The sequence below is a fragment of the Hydra vulgaris genome, chromosome 12, assembly GCF_038396675.1.
Source record: "Hydra vulgaris chromosome 12, alternate assembly HydraT2T_AEP".
NCBI lineage: Eukaryota > Metazoa > Cnidaria > Hydrozoa > Anthoathecata > Hydridae > Hydra > Hydra vulgaris.
This window is the reverse complement of record NC_088931.1, coordinates 58,522,931-58,540,235: the sequence shown is the minus strand read 5'-3', so window position 1 is coordinate 58,540,235 and position 17,305 is coordinate 58,522,931. Positions and strand designations below refer to the sequence as shown.

Here is a 17,305-nt window from a genome sequence, read left to right as displayed (position 1 = left end):
GCTCCAAAATTTGATTGCCTAAGTTAAGATGGTACATACCTAAAAAAACCATTTCATAAAATATGTTTATAATTTATGTCTATTAGGTTTATAATGACAAAAAAAATTAACAATTTAATTATGCAGATTTTTTGTTCCAATATATCTTTTGATTGTAGAAAGATATTTACATCAAATTTTGCAAAACAATAATGGTGCAATGCATGTTCTGAACTAAAAAAAAGTTGATAAATCAAAAGTATAACTTTAATTTGCTCGAATTTTCCCAAAAAAGAAGTGTGAAAATAGGTATGAAAATAATTTCAAAAAACTTAACATTTTTTTAGTTCAGAACTTGTATATAAAGAATGAATCTTGAAATTTCAATAAATTTGACAAATGAGATTTTAAATTATTTCAGATCAAAGTTTAAAAAAATGCAAATCTGAGAGAAATTTATTGAGGGGCAACTACCCTCAAATATACAACAACGCATATAAACGGCAACTCCGCATGTCTCGATGTTTTGCTTTTATCTAGCAAATACAGTTTTATAATATCATATATTTTCATGATAATAATTAACTTTACATTAATCAATTTGGTTTCAAGAAAGATAACTCAACTCAACATGCAATTATTCAATTTGCACGTAAAATCTAAAATCATTCGAAAAATCACAAAATACACTGGGAATTTTTATTGACCTATCAAAAGCTTTTGATACGGTCGATCACCATATTTTGATTTATAAACTCAAAAACTACGGAATAAAAAATAAAATTTTAAAATGGTTTAAAAGTTATCTATCTAACCGCAAACAATTTGTACCATTTTTAATATAACCTAAATATAACCTGTGGAGTCCCACAAGGTTCAATTCTTGGACCTCTCCTTTTTTTAATTTATATAAATGACTTAAATAAAGCTTCATAACTAACAAGCATTATGTATGCAGATGATACAAACTTATTCCTTTCTAACTATGATATCGCTGAACTTTTAAAACAGTGAACGAAGAATTCAGACGTATATCTAATTGGTTCAAGTGTAACAAGTTAACCTTGAATACTAATAAAACAAAATGGGTTTTATTTCATTCGATTACAAAAAAGCGATTTCTCCCATCAAAATTACCACAAATCTTTACTGATCAAAAGGAAATAAAAAGAGATTTTGTTACAAAATTTTTAGATGTTTATCCTGATGAAAACATTACTTGGAATCACCATATTGATTATATAAGCACAAAATTTCTAGAAACATGTGGATCCTATATAAATCACGAATCTATCTCAATAAGAAAGTCTTAATCCAACTTTATTACTCATTTATACATAGTTATTTAAATTATGCCAATATTGCGTGGGGAAGTACAGAAAAAAGTAAGTTGCAACGGCAGAATCTCGCAAGAATCTCCGTCAGAAAAGCGCAATCCGTATAATCAATTTTGCAATTCGCTTCTCTCATTTGAAGCATTATTTTATTAAAATGAGAATTGAATATATACGAGTTAGATGTATTTAATATTTTATGTTTTGTATATATGTGGATAAATAACTTATCCCTAGCCGTCTTCAAAGATCTTTTCTCTTATAAACCAATCAGTAAATATATTTTGAGAAATAATAACTTTTTAAATGAATCTTTTTGTCAAACAAACTTTAATCAAATTTGTTTGACCTTTGGAATAAAATTGTTTTTAATTTTAATTCTACCTATTACTTTTTGCCTTTTTTTTAAAAAAACTGAAAAATTCTTTCATTAGATAATATATTGAGTTATTATTAGTAGTAAAAGTTAAAAATATATTTTGATCTACTTTTTTATTGTTTATATACTTGTTTACGTTTATAGAAGTTTATTCCTACATATTTATTGTTCTTATACTTTTTACTTTTTAATTTATATGTTGGTTTACTCTTTTATATGTTGGTTTATTCTTGTATAAAATTCTGATGAGAAGATCCTCTTGAACTTTCTTCAGAAACAGATTATTTACCTTGCAATTTTGTAAAAGTTTATTAATTTTTTTTTATCTTATCTTTTTTAAATGGTTATTTAAGGTTCTGACGACAAGATCTTTGCAATCTTCTTTCAGATACCTTGTTTATATTTGTTATATTTTCTGTCAGTGTAAGTTTATACTATTATTTTTATTATTGCTTATTTAAAGCTGTACAACGATTAACAAATGTAAACCAAAAAAAAAAAAAAAATTAGTTTTTATAATGCAGTTGGGCTATTTCAATATTATAATAAAGTTTATTTTTTATCTTAAAAATCTAAATACCGCAAACATTTGTTTTCTCGATTAAAAACGCATTAACGAGTGTCATGGAATTGCTGCAAATTAATTTTTTTAAATCCAAACAGTAAATATAATATTAAATGAAAAATTATATGAAATATGGTAGCTCGTTGCTATGGTAACCAATAAAAATACCAAAAAAACTGGGTAAACGCTGTAAAAAAGAATGAGTAAAGGAGTGATATGTAACTTTGCAAAACTATTCTAAATATGTAAAACTGTGATATAAGTAAAGCCGATTTTTTAATAAGTTTTTAGTATTTTGTATAAAAGTAAAAACAAATTGATGAATAAAAAAAGCTTCAAATAAAATACAAAAAATTCGATAACTCAAAATCTAAAATCTAATTAGAAATTCTACTCCACTCATATCACATATGATAGCATTTTTTTTTTTTTGAGATTTTTGTTACGGCGTGCCTAAAATGCAAAATACTTTTAAAATTAAATTAAATTGAATATGAATTTTTGAAAAGTTATTTTAAAAGTTACCAGGTCATAGTATTCCATGAATGATTTTTTGACTTATCGCTTTTTGATAAGTGTTGAAACCATAAAAACCTACGTTTAACCTTAAATTTTTCACTCGTCTAAATGATTATATCTTTATTAACTTCTTGTTTATAAGTCTGAAACCAGCAAAAGTAAAGTTTCATTTTAAATTTTTCATAAATTTAAATAACTGACTTATACTAATAATAATATTTTTGTCGTCTCAAATGCACCCACATTGGCTTTTTTTTTTGGTTTATGTTTTGTATAAATAATCTTTGATATAATCATATTTTAGAAGCAATATAGATAAGCTATGTCTACATATGTTTGTTATTCTCTTCAAAATAAATTTTATAGTTTCTGCATGTATACCTTTGTCAAGGATGCTTTATGAAATTAGACAGATTATTATTTGTTAAATTAAGTTTATGCCATTTCAACTAAAACCAAAATATTAAAATTAGCTAAGTTCAAATTTTTTTTTATTATATATGAGCAAATAACAATATTTTTCATGTTTTAGCTATATAAAAATATGAATTCATTTACAAAATCTTATAAATAGGTATTTTAAGATGTATTAATAATAAAACAAGTTTGTAACACTAATCTAGTCTAGCTGAGACCCAATTATTACACAACCATTTAGAATAAAATACATATAATGTTATCGCCATATAAACCGCCAAATAAAATCGGATACATCATTTAACTAGTAAAAATCATCATTAGAGACCAGGCGGAGATCCGCGGATTATAAATCAAATTTATATTGATAATATACATGTTGAACTTTGTGTTTCAAGTCTCAAAATACTGGACAACTTAGGACCGTAAAAGTATTTGACTATATAAATGAGATTTTAACTAAAAAAAGTACTTCAAATACGCCGTCATTTGAAATCATTTTCTTGACGTAACTTTCGTGCTAAATAGTGTTGTAATAGCTCATTCTAAAAATGCCATATGAAAAAAGACTAGAGTTATTGAAATTAACAACTCTAGAAGAGCGTCGTTTAAGAGGAAATCTTATTTTTCAATATAAAATACAGAACGGTTATGAGGAAATAAATTTGATAAACGACTCAATATCTATTAAACGACTCAATATCAAACGACTCAATATAAAACGACTCAATATCAAACGACTCAATATAAAACGACTCAATATCAATTAAAACCTTACAATTTTTGTATTCATAACCAAAAGTTAACAAAGGCATACTGTAAGAGTAATGCTAGATATAATTTCTTTTCGTGTAGAGTCGTAAATGCTTGGAATGGTTTACCACCACATATTGTCGAATCAATAACAATTGACCAATTCAAAAATAAACTTGATAAATCAGATTATTGCAAAAATTATTTATTAAATACTAAATAATATTTATATACATTGAAAAGTAAACAATGCTATTTTTAAAACATTTATAGCTGTTATAGCACAACATCTTCTGTTATTGTGCTCCACAATTGATTTCATCAATTGTCACAGTGTACATTATTATTATTATTATTATTATTATTATTATTTGAAAGATAATACTTGATTTTATTAACTTATGCAATAAAAAGTATGGTTTGGTAATTAACATCTATTCTATGCTTAATAGTAACACAAAAAATATTTTCAAATTAAAAAAAAAAATTTGGAGAAAATTTTTTGTAAAAAAAAAAGCTTTTTAGTCTACAGCTTAGAAGCATACTCGGTGTAGTTAAGGCGATTTACAAATTATTCGAATTCTTTTTTTGGAATTAGCATGGTTTTATCAGCGTATTTTATCCAAACAAGAGCTTTAGATGGTATAATTGTTTTTATGGTATAATTGTTTTTGCTTCAGGTTTTTTTAATTTTTAAAGAAACTTTTCTTTTGAACTTTTCTTTTAATTGAACCCCCCCCCCCCATACGCTTTCGTACGCTTTTTGAAGACCTCCCCCCTCCCCCCTATGAGCGTACATACTTTATGGACGACCCCTATGTATATGAATGCACTTAAATTTGTGCTTTATACACTTGACCATGTATCTATGCATTTGGTTTTTATGAGATTTTTAAATTTACGAGCGGTTCTTGATGAAGACTTTATAGTCTTCTGCTAGTTTCCACTTTCTTTTTATTTATTAAATCAAATTCTTGTATATTTTTTGTTTAATTATATTTTCTTGTTGTTAAAGGATTTTTTAATCTTAACGATTTAATTTATAAAATTGCTATAATATTTTAAAATTGCCTTGACTACACTGAACACGTCATGCTAATTATGCAAAAATATATACATTTTACAAAAGCTGAATGTTTAAGCTATAAAATGGTATATAATAATGTAATTTTTTAAAATGTATTTTTTTTTACTTTTGTCCACCACCTGGCCCACTGGGCTGTGGGCCAGACTTCACATTTACTGGACAAACTTCATAACTAATTTAATATTAGGGCTATATTGACTAAAATTAGGATGAGTAATAATATGAAGTGCTTCTTTTGGAGGTGTTATTTTTTTAATTCGTTGCTTGGGATACCTAATTTTGGATAGTAAAACCTAGTTTTGGTATTTACAGAGATTTTTATGAGTGCTATATTTACGAAATTTTACATAAGTACCAATAAGATATCGCGCTTTTTAAAAACACTGAATGTATTCTTTATTTAGTAACTATGGATACCTAATTTTGCTCAGCAACAATTAACTTTTATTAATTTCATATGTTTTAATTGTGCTATGTACACTATTTAGCACGTGTTTTATTATGAAATCCTGTTTGTGCAAAACTAATATTAAAAAAAAATCATATTAATTTTAATATGATTAGTGTTATTACACGTGTTATTAAACGTTGCTAGATAATCTTGGTTTCCTGTAAAAAAAATTATGCTCTAGCTTAGTTAATTAATTTTTCTAATTAGCAAATTTTACTCGTCGAGCGTCTACAGAATTTTTTAAATTTGTATGGGTATTATTGTTCCCATGCATTCAAAATCATCGAAAATCTTTGACAATATTTGCTACAAGTACAAGCTTAGTATGTGGTAGGTCTATATATTTAAAAATACAAGATACTTATGTACAATAAAATTCAGGCAAATTTACAAAATAAAAAAATAGTTTTCTTTTAAGAGTTGCACAGCACCATCTGGAAAGTTTTCTTTTTTAGGGTGCTTTAGTGGTTGTAAAGCACTGATTACTGGATTTGATGAGCACATAAAACGCCGTAAAAGGTCTTCGTTTGTTTTTGAACGCGAATATTTCCTTGTAAAAAATTGACGAAATTTTTTTTTAATTTTGTGCTTCTAAGGCCTCTCACTCATCATCCCAATTGGCAACACCATCTGATCAACAACCTGCCACCCATGTATCAAGATTTTGTGCAAGCTCTGTGAAATTTAGTATTAGGGATAAAGTCGTATAAATAGCTGTGCTAATTTAAGCAATTGTGTTTTAATATATCAGTATCAATCATGAAACCAGATAACAAAATACACAGCACAACATATATCTTTTTAATTAAATGCACATCAATATCCGTAATTGCTGCTGTTCGTTTGGCATTTCTAAAGAAATGTCGGGCAGTATTGCCATTGTTTGATGATCCAGAACCACCAGACCTAGGGATATCAATCACCAGCCCAACTTTATTTCTGAACCTCGATTATATTAAATAATTTTTAGCTTTAACTTTTTATTTTTACCTGACCGTGATGCCCATTTCTTTACTTTTGCTATGCGACTGACTTTTAACAAACATTCTATGCTACAAATCTATGCATGAAATGTTGACAAGCCATACTTTGATCCAGTTGGAGTTAATGGCAAACTGCAAACAATATTAGGTAGGTTTATTTGACTTGGTGTTGAACCACAAACTGCACTGTCTTGAATTAGTAGCTGTAGATAATGCAGTGGCTACTTTTCCATCTATTATAACATCAACTCAGGGACAGCAGTTGTAGTCAAGTTTCCAATAGCATTTTCAAGAAATTGTTGCTCTGCATTTATTACATCAGATGTCTCCTTTGCAAACCTAAACCGCACAATTCGACTGTACAACGTTGATGACACGTGTGAATTTCTCCAAACAATCTTCTCCACTCGACCAGAGAATCCTGTTAATTCAAGTGGTACAAAGCGGTAAAAAACAAAGTTGCTTCTTGGACAAAACTTCTTTTTTCCAGTTCATTAGTAACTTGCGTATAAATTTTTGACCCATCAAAACCTTCTTTTGAGTGCAGAATCAGCCTATCAAAGAATTGATAACAATATGTTGTACTTCCAACAGCCGCACCACAAAATTGACTACCAATGTTTGGAAATTGATGCCTGCAGAATAACCTGTAGCTGTCATGATTTATGGCTAGGAAAACACCTCTCTTTTGCCTCACTTACACCATATTATGGTGGATATAATTTACTTTTTTTGCTTTTTATATTGCTTCTTAAGCGCTTCTGGTTTGCTCATAGCATTATCTAACAAAAGAGCCAACGCTTCTTCAGATGTATTATCAGAATGACCTAGTTCAGCATCTTTGATATCAGCCAACTTTCTTTCTATCTGAGCATCTTTTCTTCTACTGCCTTTCCACAGGTGTGTGCCTAGGGCTGCTGGTTCGAACATGTTTAAGTTCGAACGTTCGAACTTAAACATGTTCGAACAATTTCAACATTCAAGTTCGAACCTTTTTCTCCTAATAATTCGAACTTTTAAATTTTTAAAAATGATATGTCTTTTCATTAATTTTTGTAAAACAAGCTGAAATATAAGTAAAAACTATAAATTTAAATATTTTAACTTTTTTTTGTATTGTGTTTGTCTGGAAACTCTAAAAATATAATCAAAATTACATCACCTGTAGCGCCATTGCATTCAAGGTAGGATCGTTTTTTTCCTATTAAAAAGTAGTTAAACAGCGGTTGGTACTTTTTCACCATTTGACCGCTGTTTATTTACGTTTGAAATTGAAATTATAAAGAGTTTTAAGTTCAAACAAAAATGACTACTCAGCGTTAGCACATCTAGAAGATCTGAAATTTAGGAGTAATTTAATTTTTTGAAAAAAGCTGCAACGAGCAAAATGTGCCTCAACACGCACTATTACAAGACACTTAAAAATAAACACAAATTAGAGGTTCTCAAATGTAGTAACATCAATAAAAATTAGATTATTAAAATAATAATTTCGTACATAAAAATGATATATTTATTAAATCCAGTTATTTTAAGTCATGGTAATCAGTTTGAGAACAAAGTAAAAAGAAATAGTTTAAATAATTTTACAAATTAATCTTATTCAAAGATTATGCCAGCTCACAGAGATACCTCGGTATTAATAAAAAGCCAAAAATGCTAACGATGTTAGAAATTATAACAAAGAATTGACTCTAGCTAAAGAACTAAAAATGTTTTATTAAAATATATGATTTTCAAATGGTATCAGTATTGTATTTGCCGATTGAAAATAATTTACACTCGTAATTTATAAAAACAAATATTTACATGACTGGGGCTTGAAGAAGACAAAATTCATCTTATCATTAAGCCCCCCTAAAAAAATGCATATTCATCAAATAAAATGTTTTAACAAAATGCAAAAAATAAAATATATAACGTTTAAAATATTTAGTAATTCAAAGAGTATTTATATTTAAGAACTGATTAGTAAAATAAGATGATATATAAGTATTAATATTACAAAAAGAATTTACAATAACTTTTTTTAATAAAAATTGAAATTATAAAATTTTACAATATTTTTAGTAATTAGTATATCAAATAATAAAACTTAAAAAAATCGTTTGTAAATTCAAAACTTATAAGATAAGAAATACATTTACAATAGCAGACTATTGTTTAGAATATTAAATATAATATTAAAGAGTAATTAGTAGGTTAATTTTTGTTTTTGTTTGCTAGTTTAAAAAGCTTTTTAGAAGAACTTTAATTCATTTTCATGTATCATCAGTAATTGCTTAAGTTTTGTTTTAAACTGGTTTAAAGAATAATTAGATTTCAGCTCATTATTTAATATTGTATTCCACAGCTTAGGACCTCGGTTAGCAATTGAGAATTTGGTTGCTGAATAATGTGTTTTGGATTGAATGTAATTGTTTTTTGAAAATCTGGTAGGGTATATGTGGTTTATTTTTTCAAAAAGTGAATTAAATAACATTGGTGATATTTTTTTATCAAGTTTAAACATGAAGATAAGAATATGGTAAAGGTTTAGTTTATATACATTTAGAATATTAAGTTTATTAAATAATGTTTGAGTGTGAGAGAAACGGTCTACGTTTGTAATTATCCTTATAGCCTGTTTTTGTTTACTAAACAGTTTTTTTACTTTTGTTGCGTTTGTGCTGCACCAAGCAACGTTTGCATAATTTAAGTAGCAATGAATTAAAGAAAAATATAAGTTTTTTAAACAAGATAGATTTAAAAACTGCTTGGCTTTATACAAAACACCTATATTTTTTGATATTTTATTTTCAATTAGACCTATGTGGTCCCTCCAGGTTAAATTTTCATCCAGAACCACACCTAAAAATTTTATTGATTGCTCTCTTTTTAATAATGCGTTATCAATAAAAAGATCAGGAAGTTTTAATGGAATATCTTGTTTTTTATGAAGACGATGGAACAAAGTGTATTTGGATTTATTGATGTTCAAAGATAGTTTGTTTGATTTGAACCATTGGGTTAATTTTTCAAGTTCTCTGTTTACTGTTTGAAATAATTTACTGATATCTTTACTAGAATAAAACAAGTTTGTATCATCTGCAAACAAAATTAAGTTTAAAATGTTAGAAAATTTATATAAGTCGTTAATATAAATGAGAAATAAAAGTTGTCCTAAAATTGATCCTTGAGGAACACCACAGGTGATTGACTTATATTCCGTTTTTCCGCTATCATATGAAATAAACTGCTTTCTATTAGACAAGTAACTATCAAACCAGGACAAATTAGTATTTATTATACCATAACTTTTCAGTTTGGATAGAAGGATTTGATGATTGACAGTGTCAAAAGCTTTACTTAAATCGATAAATACACCTAGGGTATACTTGTCTTCATCAAACCCTTTAAATATATCATGAACAAGGTGAGTGATTGCATGATCAGTTGAATGACCAGATTTAAATCCAAACTGTTTATGAAAAAGAATATTATTAACATTTAAAAAGGAATATAGTCTATTATACATAACCCGCTCTAATATTTTAGAAAAACAAGAAAGAATTGAGATTGGTCTATAATTCGTAACATCGGAAGGATCTCCTGATTTTAACACTGGAATGACTTTTGCAATTTTTAGGTTATCTGGAAAAACGCCTTGTTTTAAAGATAAATTAAAAATATGTAGTAATGGAATTGTAATTTGTTTTATTGATTTGATAATGACATTACTACTTATATCATCAAATCCTAAACTTTTATTGGGTTTTAATAAAGAGACTGCGTCTAGTAATTCTTTTTCTGTAAGTTTATAATTAGACATAACATTAAGGTTGGTTGAGGTTAAGTACGAACTAACGTGTGATTGAGTAGTTGCTATATTAGATGATAAAGTAGGACCTATATTTACAAAAAACTGGTTAAGTGTTTCAGCGACTAAGGATTTATTTACAATTTGTTTGTTATTAAATTTAAGATTTAGAGGAAGTAAATTTCTGTATAAGCTTTTTTTTCCAATTACCTCCTTAATAATATGCCAAGTTTTTTTAGAATCATTTTTGTGCTTTATTAATTGTTCAGAATAGTAACGTTTCTTTGAGCGTTTTAAAATTGACTCAAATAGCCGTTTATAGTTTTTATAGGTAGTTTCATTTTTAAGAGTTCTTTTTTTAAGAAACTTGTTATATAAGCGTTGTTTTTTTTTTGAAGATTTAAGAATGCCCTTCGTGATCCAAGGGTTTAAAAGTGTTTTTGTTTTGATTACTTTAGTAACTTCTGGGAATGCCTTGTTATAAAGATTAAGAAACTCTGTTAGAAAAATATCATACGCTTTATTGGCGTTTAGATTTAGTTTTAGGGTGTCCCAGTTAACACAGGATAGAAGCTTATAAAAATGACTAATAGAAGTGTCGGTTATTAAACGTGTTTTAATTATTTTTTCCCGTTCATTTTGGGCATTATATATGCATTTTTGCGATAGGATAAAAATCGGAAAGTGATCAGACACGTCAGTTGTAAATATTCCTGTTCTTATATTTTCATTTATAAATTCATTTGTTATAATTTGATCTAGGGATGTTGAACTTTCCTTAGTTATTCGCGTTGGTTTATTGATTAGTGGAATATAGCTATTTTGAAAAATGGTGTTAAAAAAGTTTTTAATATATATATTATTTTCATAATCTAATATATTGAGATTGATATCACCAATAAAATATACAGCTTTATTCATAGACGATTTATTTTTAATTATTTTTTTAATGTGGTTTTCAAATACCTTAATGCTTCCTGAAGGCGGTCTGTATAAACCATGAATGACGATATTTTTTGAGGTTTTGTTAATAATTTCAATACATAACGATTCGTAATCGGTAGTAGTTGAACTTAAATTTGGTTTAACTTTGAATAATATTGAGTTTTTTATGTATATACACAAACCCCCACCTTCCTTATTAGATGCTCTAACTTGATGAATTACTTTATAATTAGGTAATTGAAAATTAGAATTGTTTTCAATGTTTTTATCTTTACACCATGTCTCACTTAGACAAATTATTTGAAATTTAATGCCAATTTTATATAAAAGTTGTTTTAATGACTCAAAATTTTTTTGAATACTTCTAATATTAATATGAAGCATTGAAAAATAGTTATCCTCCATTCCGTTAGCAATTTTTTTAGAATTTGGGTCATAATATAAAGGGTTAATATTTTTAATTATTTCATCATTATTATAAAAATTAATATCAGGATCCGAATAGTTGTTTAATAGTATTGACTTTTTTGATACAAATGAATTAAAATTTATGTTTGTTAAAACAGTTTCATCAGCCATTTTAAATCAGAAATAACTTAAAGCAATATTAAAATCCAAAAAGTAATATAAAAACGTAAGAAAATCATTTATCATTATTTATTTTTTTTTATAAATTCTCTAACAATAAGCTTATCGTATATAACAACGGAATACTTACCATTTATCCTGTGCAATTTGCTTTCTTCAAGAAGTTTCTTTCTTATTGTGGAAGTTTCCAGCGAAAAATCCTCGTTGATATAAATTCCGGATCCTTTCAGTTTATTGGCATTTTTTAGAATTTTTACTTTGTCTTTATGGTTAAGTAACTTAATTACAATTGTTCTTGGATTTTTTTTTTCAATAATGCCAGTTCTATGCGCTCTTTCTATGATTACCCCATTTACATTGAGATTATTTTCAAAAATGTTTATTATTATTTTTTCCGTATCATCCCAACTTTCGTTGTCATTTTCTTTAACTCCTTCAATTCGAAGATTATTTCGCCTTTGTCGATCTTCCAGCTGTCTAAATTTATTTTTTTCATTCTCACCTATATTTGCATTCGATGACTTTTTTTTTTCCAACTCGCTCATTTTTTTGTCATTGCAATCTTGATAAAACGTTAGACTTTCCTCAATGTCTTTTTGTGTTTTTTCAAACTTTATCAACTGCTTGTTAGTTTTATTTTGATCAGCATTTCGGTTTACGTTATCTTTTTTTAACATTTCACAAGTTTCCTTTAATGTACTAATTTCTTTCAGCAATCCATCGATTCGATCATTAGTCAGTTTTAAATTTGCACTTATTAACGATAGTATATCATTTTGTTGTTTTTGGAACATTTCTTGAAAAATTTCCCTAACTAATTTTATCGAGACGTCAGTGATTTGTTTTGAACTCATTTTCGATAAAATATGTACATAAAATGCTTCGACTAAGTTTAAGAAGTTTGTATTATAAAAAAAAAAAAAAATTTCTTCGATCAATAAAAACACGTCTGTTCAAAAGTAAATGCGGAAGTGATATGATCTCGTGAAAGGGCTCTCTAGCCATGGATTGTTTTTGTATAGAAAAAGAAACTGTTTGTAGGATGATGCCCTGCATTTACTCTTTATAAACAAAAAAAAAGTCTTTATAAATGAATTAACAGTTTTGTGTTTTACTTGTAATCTTTTGTTTAATTAAAATAAAAACTATTAAAAAAAGTTGGAAAAAGTTCGAACTTTTTTCCTAAATTGTTCGAAAGTGTTCGAGTTCAAACCTTATAAAAAAAGTTCAAATTGGCAACCCTAATATCAACACTAAGTTTTTTAATTTTAGGACTGCTAATTACAGTTCTCGACTTCCTTAATTTTAAAGAGTTTCGTCCATAACATTATCATAAATTTTTAAATATGAATCAATGGAGTGTAATTAGGAGGAATTTTAGCAGCCAAATTTGGACCAATATTAACAAATTAGGTGTTAAGTTCTTAATAAAATTTATAATTATGATTTATCATAAACTAATTTTATAGTAGTGTTTTTTTATAATTATTTTTTACTGTTAAACTCCTAATTTACATTCCATATTTTTTTGGTATTACCGTTGAATTTTTTGAATAACTGAGCACTCAATATAGTTAAGATACTTTTCAGTGTTAGAGCTGTAGCTCAGAACCCAGTCAAAGATTCGATGCCGGCTCTAGCCCAGTAGACGACATTGGTAAGGAAGGGAGGCGTTAATTTCCTAATTAAATACTCTTCCACGGTGTTCTGTGATAAAACCGTAAGGACATCTGGGAGCTTCTTAATAACTACAACAAAAAAAGAGGATACTTTATAAGAAATTCCCTTCAATTAGTTAGTAGTTTAAACCAGGTATGGGCAACCTTTGACATGTTGTGGGCCAAACTTTAGTTTGCAAATACGTTCGCGGGCCGCGTTTAAAAGTAGTGCATTTTAAAGTATTATTTTAAAGTAGTAAGTCATAATTTTTAACGATAGATATCAGACATGAAATATTACGACATAGGTGCAACCTTATAATTAAATCGTGAATTTTGGAATTATTAAAAACTACAAAAATTAAAAAGCGACACTGATATCAACGAGACACTTGAGTTTGAAATTGGGAGCTTGAGAAACTAATTAATCAATGTTAGATTTAATTCCACTGATACAAAGACGTAAAGAATTTTCCAAGTTATCGTCAGTCAGCCTTGTACAATGTTTTGATTTATTAACTTTTATCATTGAAAAGAACTGTTCCCCAAACGCACAAATCTTCTAACAAATTTTTTTAGCTGCGGAAAATGGTCTTCTTTGAGGTATTTTTTGTAAAAGTCGCACAATTCCACATCTTCGAATTTAGATTTTAGGAGTAAACTTTCTTGAACCTCGATCAACTAGAAAATAAATTGAAACAGTCTTCCATATTTTTTGAAACCAGATAATATCTGTGCCTCACACAAGCGGATTTTGTTCTGAAATGCTTTTGAATGTCTATAAAAATGATTTACTAACTGTCCTTGTTTTTGAAATTTTTAATTTAAATTATTCAAATTGCCTGTAATTTTGACCTTTACGTAAGACGACCATAGAAGATGCACCGTTATCCAAATAATTTTGACCATAGCAAGTTAAAACTTGTAAATACCTAGTGAACTTCAGTAAAAATTTCCTCTCCTCTTGTGGTTCCTTTTAAGCGGCTGTAAAGCAAACAAATCCTCAGTAATAGTGAGCTCTTTATCAACACCTTGAATAAATATAGCCAGTTGAGCTGTCTCAGCAAACTTTTAGCATACACTCCTTTATAGCTTCTCCTTCGGTAAATGGTTTTAATGACTTTGCCAATTTTGAAATAACTATAAAACTAGCTTTCACAACATTATTAAGTTGTGTTCTTTGTTTAACAAACGTTTGCTGCTGTTTTTTCAAATTTGCAGTAACCTTCTGGATTTTGACTTTTCTTATTTGTCATGTCAGTGATGAGGCGTAAGATGCTTAGTTTAGTAATACCTCTTTATGTTAAATTCTTTCATAACAGAAATGGATTTATTACACAGCAAACAAATAGGCTTACCATTGTGAAAGAAAAAAAAGAATTCTTCAGTCTATTTTTCTTGAAACTGGCGAACCTCTCCGTCTCCTTTCCGTTTCTTTCCATCAGAGATCATTTTCGTTTACTTTTATATACCAATAGAAAGCTAAACATATATCAATATCAATAGAAAGCTAGATTATATATATCTCATTAGAAAGATTCTAATCTCTTCATATCTCATTAGACATATATATATCTCATTAGAAAGATTCTAATCTCTTCATATCTCATTAGACATATATATATCTTATTAGAAAGATTCTAATCTCTTCATATCTCATTAGACATATATATATCTCATTAGAAAGATTCTAATCTCTTCATATCTCATTAGACATATATATATCTCATTAGAAAGATTCTAATCTCTTCATATCTCATTAGACATATATATATCTCATTAGAAAGATTCTAATCTCTTCATATCTCATTAGACATATATATATCTCAATAGAAAGCTAAACAAATTAACTTTTTAACTATAGTAGAATTTAACATGCTTCATTTAACAACAAGAAATGCAAAGTGCTTAAAACTATTGTTTTTATAAATAACAACTAAAACATTAACATTAATTCCGACCTCAAAATGCACACAATTTTTTAATTGGATTTTTCAAAATGTCTCGTGGGCAGGATCAAATCTTACAGCGGGCTGGATTCAGCTTGCGGGCCGGAAGTCGCCCACTTCTGGTCGAACAATCAAGATAAAATATCTGGTTTGCAAGATAATTTCTCAAGGAAATAGAAAAAAAAACTATTGCTGACATTTTTTTTTGTTTACTTTTACTTATCATCTAGAGAAAATTTTGAAGTCGATTGAAAAAAACAAGTTTTTTGGGAAATTTATGTGTTTAAACATTTTGTAAAAGGACTAACTCTTTTGATCTAAAAATCTAAAGATTTATTTTTTGATCTATAATCACTTCTAAATTAAGGACGTTTTTTAATTTTATTTAAAACAATTTGAAGCGAACCGGCTGAACAAAGTCCTGAAGTTTAAAAGAGACTTTATAAAAGTCTTAAACTCTGTATAAACAAAAAAAAACTTAAATTGATTCATTAAAAACTTTATTTTAACAGTAATAGTAAGCGACCGGGGCTAATATTTGACCGGGGCTGGATTTGATAAACCAACGCCGGAACCGAGTCCGGGGTTATGGCCGGGGCTGCCTATATCTTGACAAACCCTGTAAATCAAATGATTCTGTAATGATTCTTCTCGGACTGAAATTCACGTTCTATTTATAAATACATATAGATGTATATATATATATATATATATATATATATATATATATATATATATATATATATATATATATATATATATATATATATATATATATATATATATATATATGTATATATATAAATATATATATATAAACGTATATATACATATCAGTTATGGATCCAGAAATTTTTGGTGATTAGGGAAGGAGGGAGGGGGGAGAGATGTTGAAATATTTTTGTATTTTGTACCACATTCGCGTCTCCTATTTTGTTCTTATTAATTCAGCGTTTGTCAAACCAAATGGATTTAATAATATATTTTGATTTGCTGGTTTTAGGTTACTCATTTTATTATGGTAAGAGATGGACTCTAGTTAAACGAACCGATACAAAGTTTATTAGGAAGAATTCAGCTTCGCTTAAAAACGATTTTAAAGCTTCAAACTCTTGTGAGCTATTGTTTGCTAGTGGCACACATAGGGCTGCCAATTTGACACTTTCGAATAATTTAGGAAAAAAGTTCGAGCTTTTTCCAACTTTTTTAAATAGTTTTTATTTTTATTAAACAAAAGATTACAAGAAAAACACAAAACTGTTAATTCATTTATAAAGACTTTTTTTTTGTTTATAAAGAGTAAATGCAGGGTATCATCCTACAAACAGTTTCTTTTTCTATACAAAAACAATCCATGGCTAGAGAGCCCTTTCACGAGATCATACCATTTGAAAATCATATATTTTAATAAAACATTTTTAGTTCTTTAGGTAAAGTCAATTCTTTGTTATAATTTCTAACATCGTTACCATTTTTGGCTTTTTTATTAATATCGAGTCTATCTCTGTGAGCTGGAATAATATTTGAAAAAGATTAATTTGTAAAATTATTTAAATTATTTCTTTTTACTTTGTTCTCAAACTGATTACCATGATTTAAAATAACTGGATTTAATAAATATATCATTTTTATGTACGAAATTATTATTTTAATAATCTAATTTTTATTGATGTTACTACATTTGAGAACCTCTAATTTGTGTTTATTTTTAAGTGTCTTGTAATAGTGCGTGTTGAGGCACATTTTGCTCGTTGCAGCTTTTTTCAAAAAATTAAAATACTCCTAAACTTCAGATCTTCTAGATGTGCTAACGCTGAGTAGTCATTTTTGTTTGAACTTAAAACTCTTTATAATTTCAATTTCAAACGTAAATAAACAGCGGTCAAATGGTGAAAAAGT

General features: G+C 27.5%; 1 protein-coding gene across 1 annotated transcript; it reads right to left on the bottom strand.

Annotated features, from left to right (window-relative positions):
• Window positions 1–11,864: 11,864 nt before the first annotated feature.
• On the bottom strand, window positions 11,865–12,593 carry LOC136088238 (uncharacterized). The gene has a single exon (XM_065811922.1). It carries the CDS (start codon window positions 12,591–12,593, stop codon window positions 11,865–11,867), a length of 729 nt encoding a protein of 242 aa, XP_065667994.1.
• Between the last annotated feature and the right edge of the window lie 4,712 nt (window positions 12,594–17,305).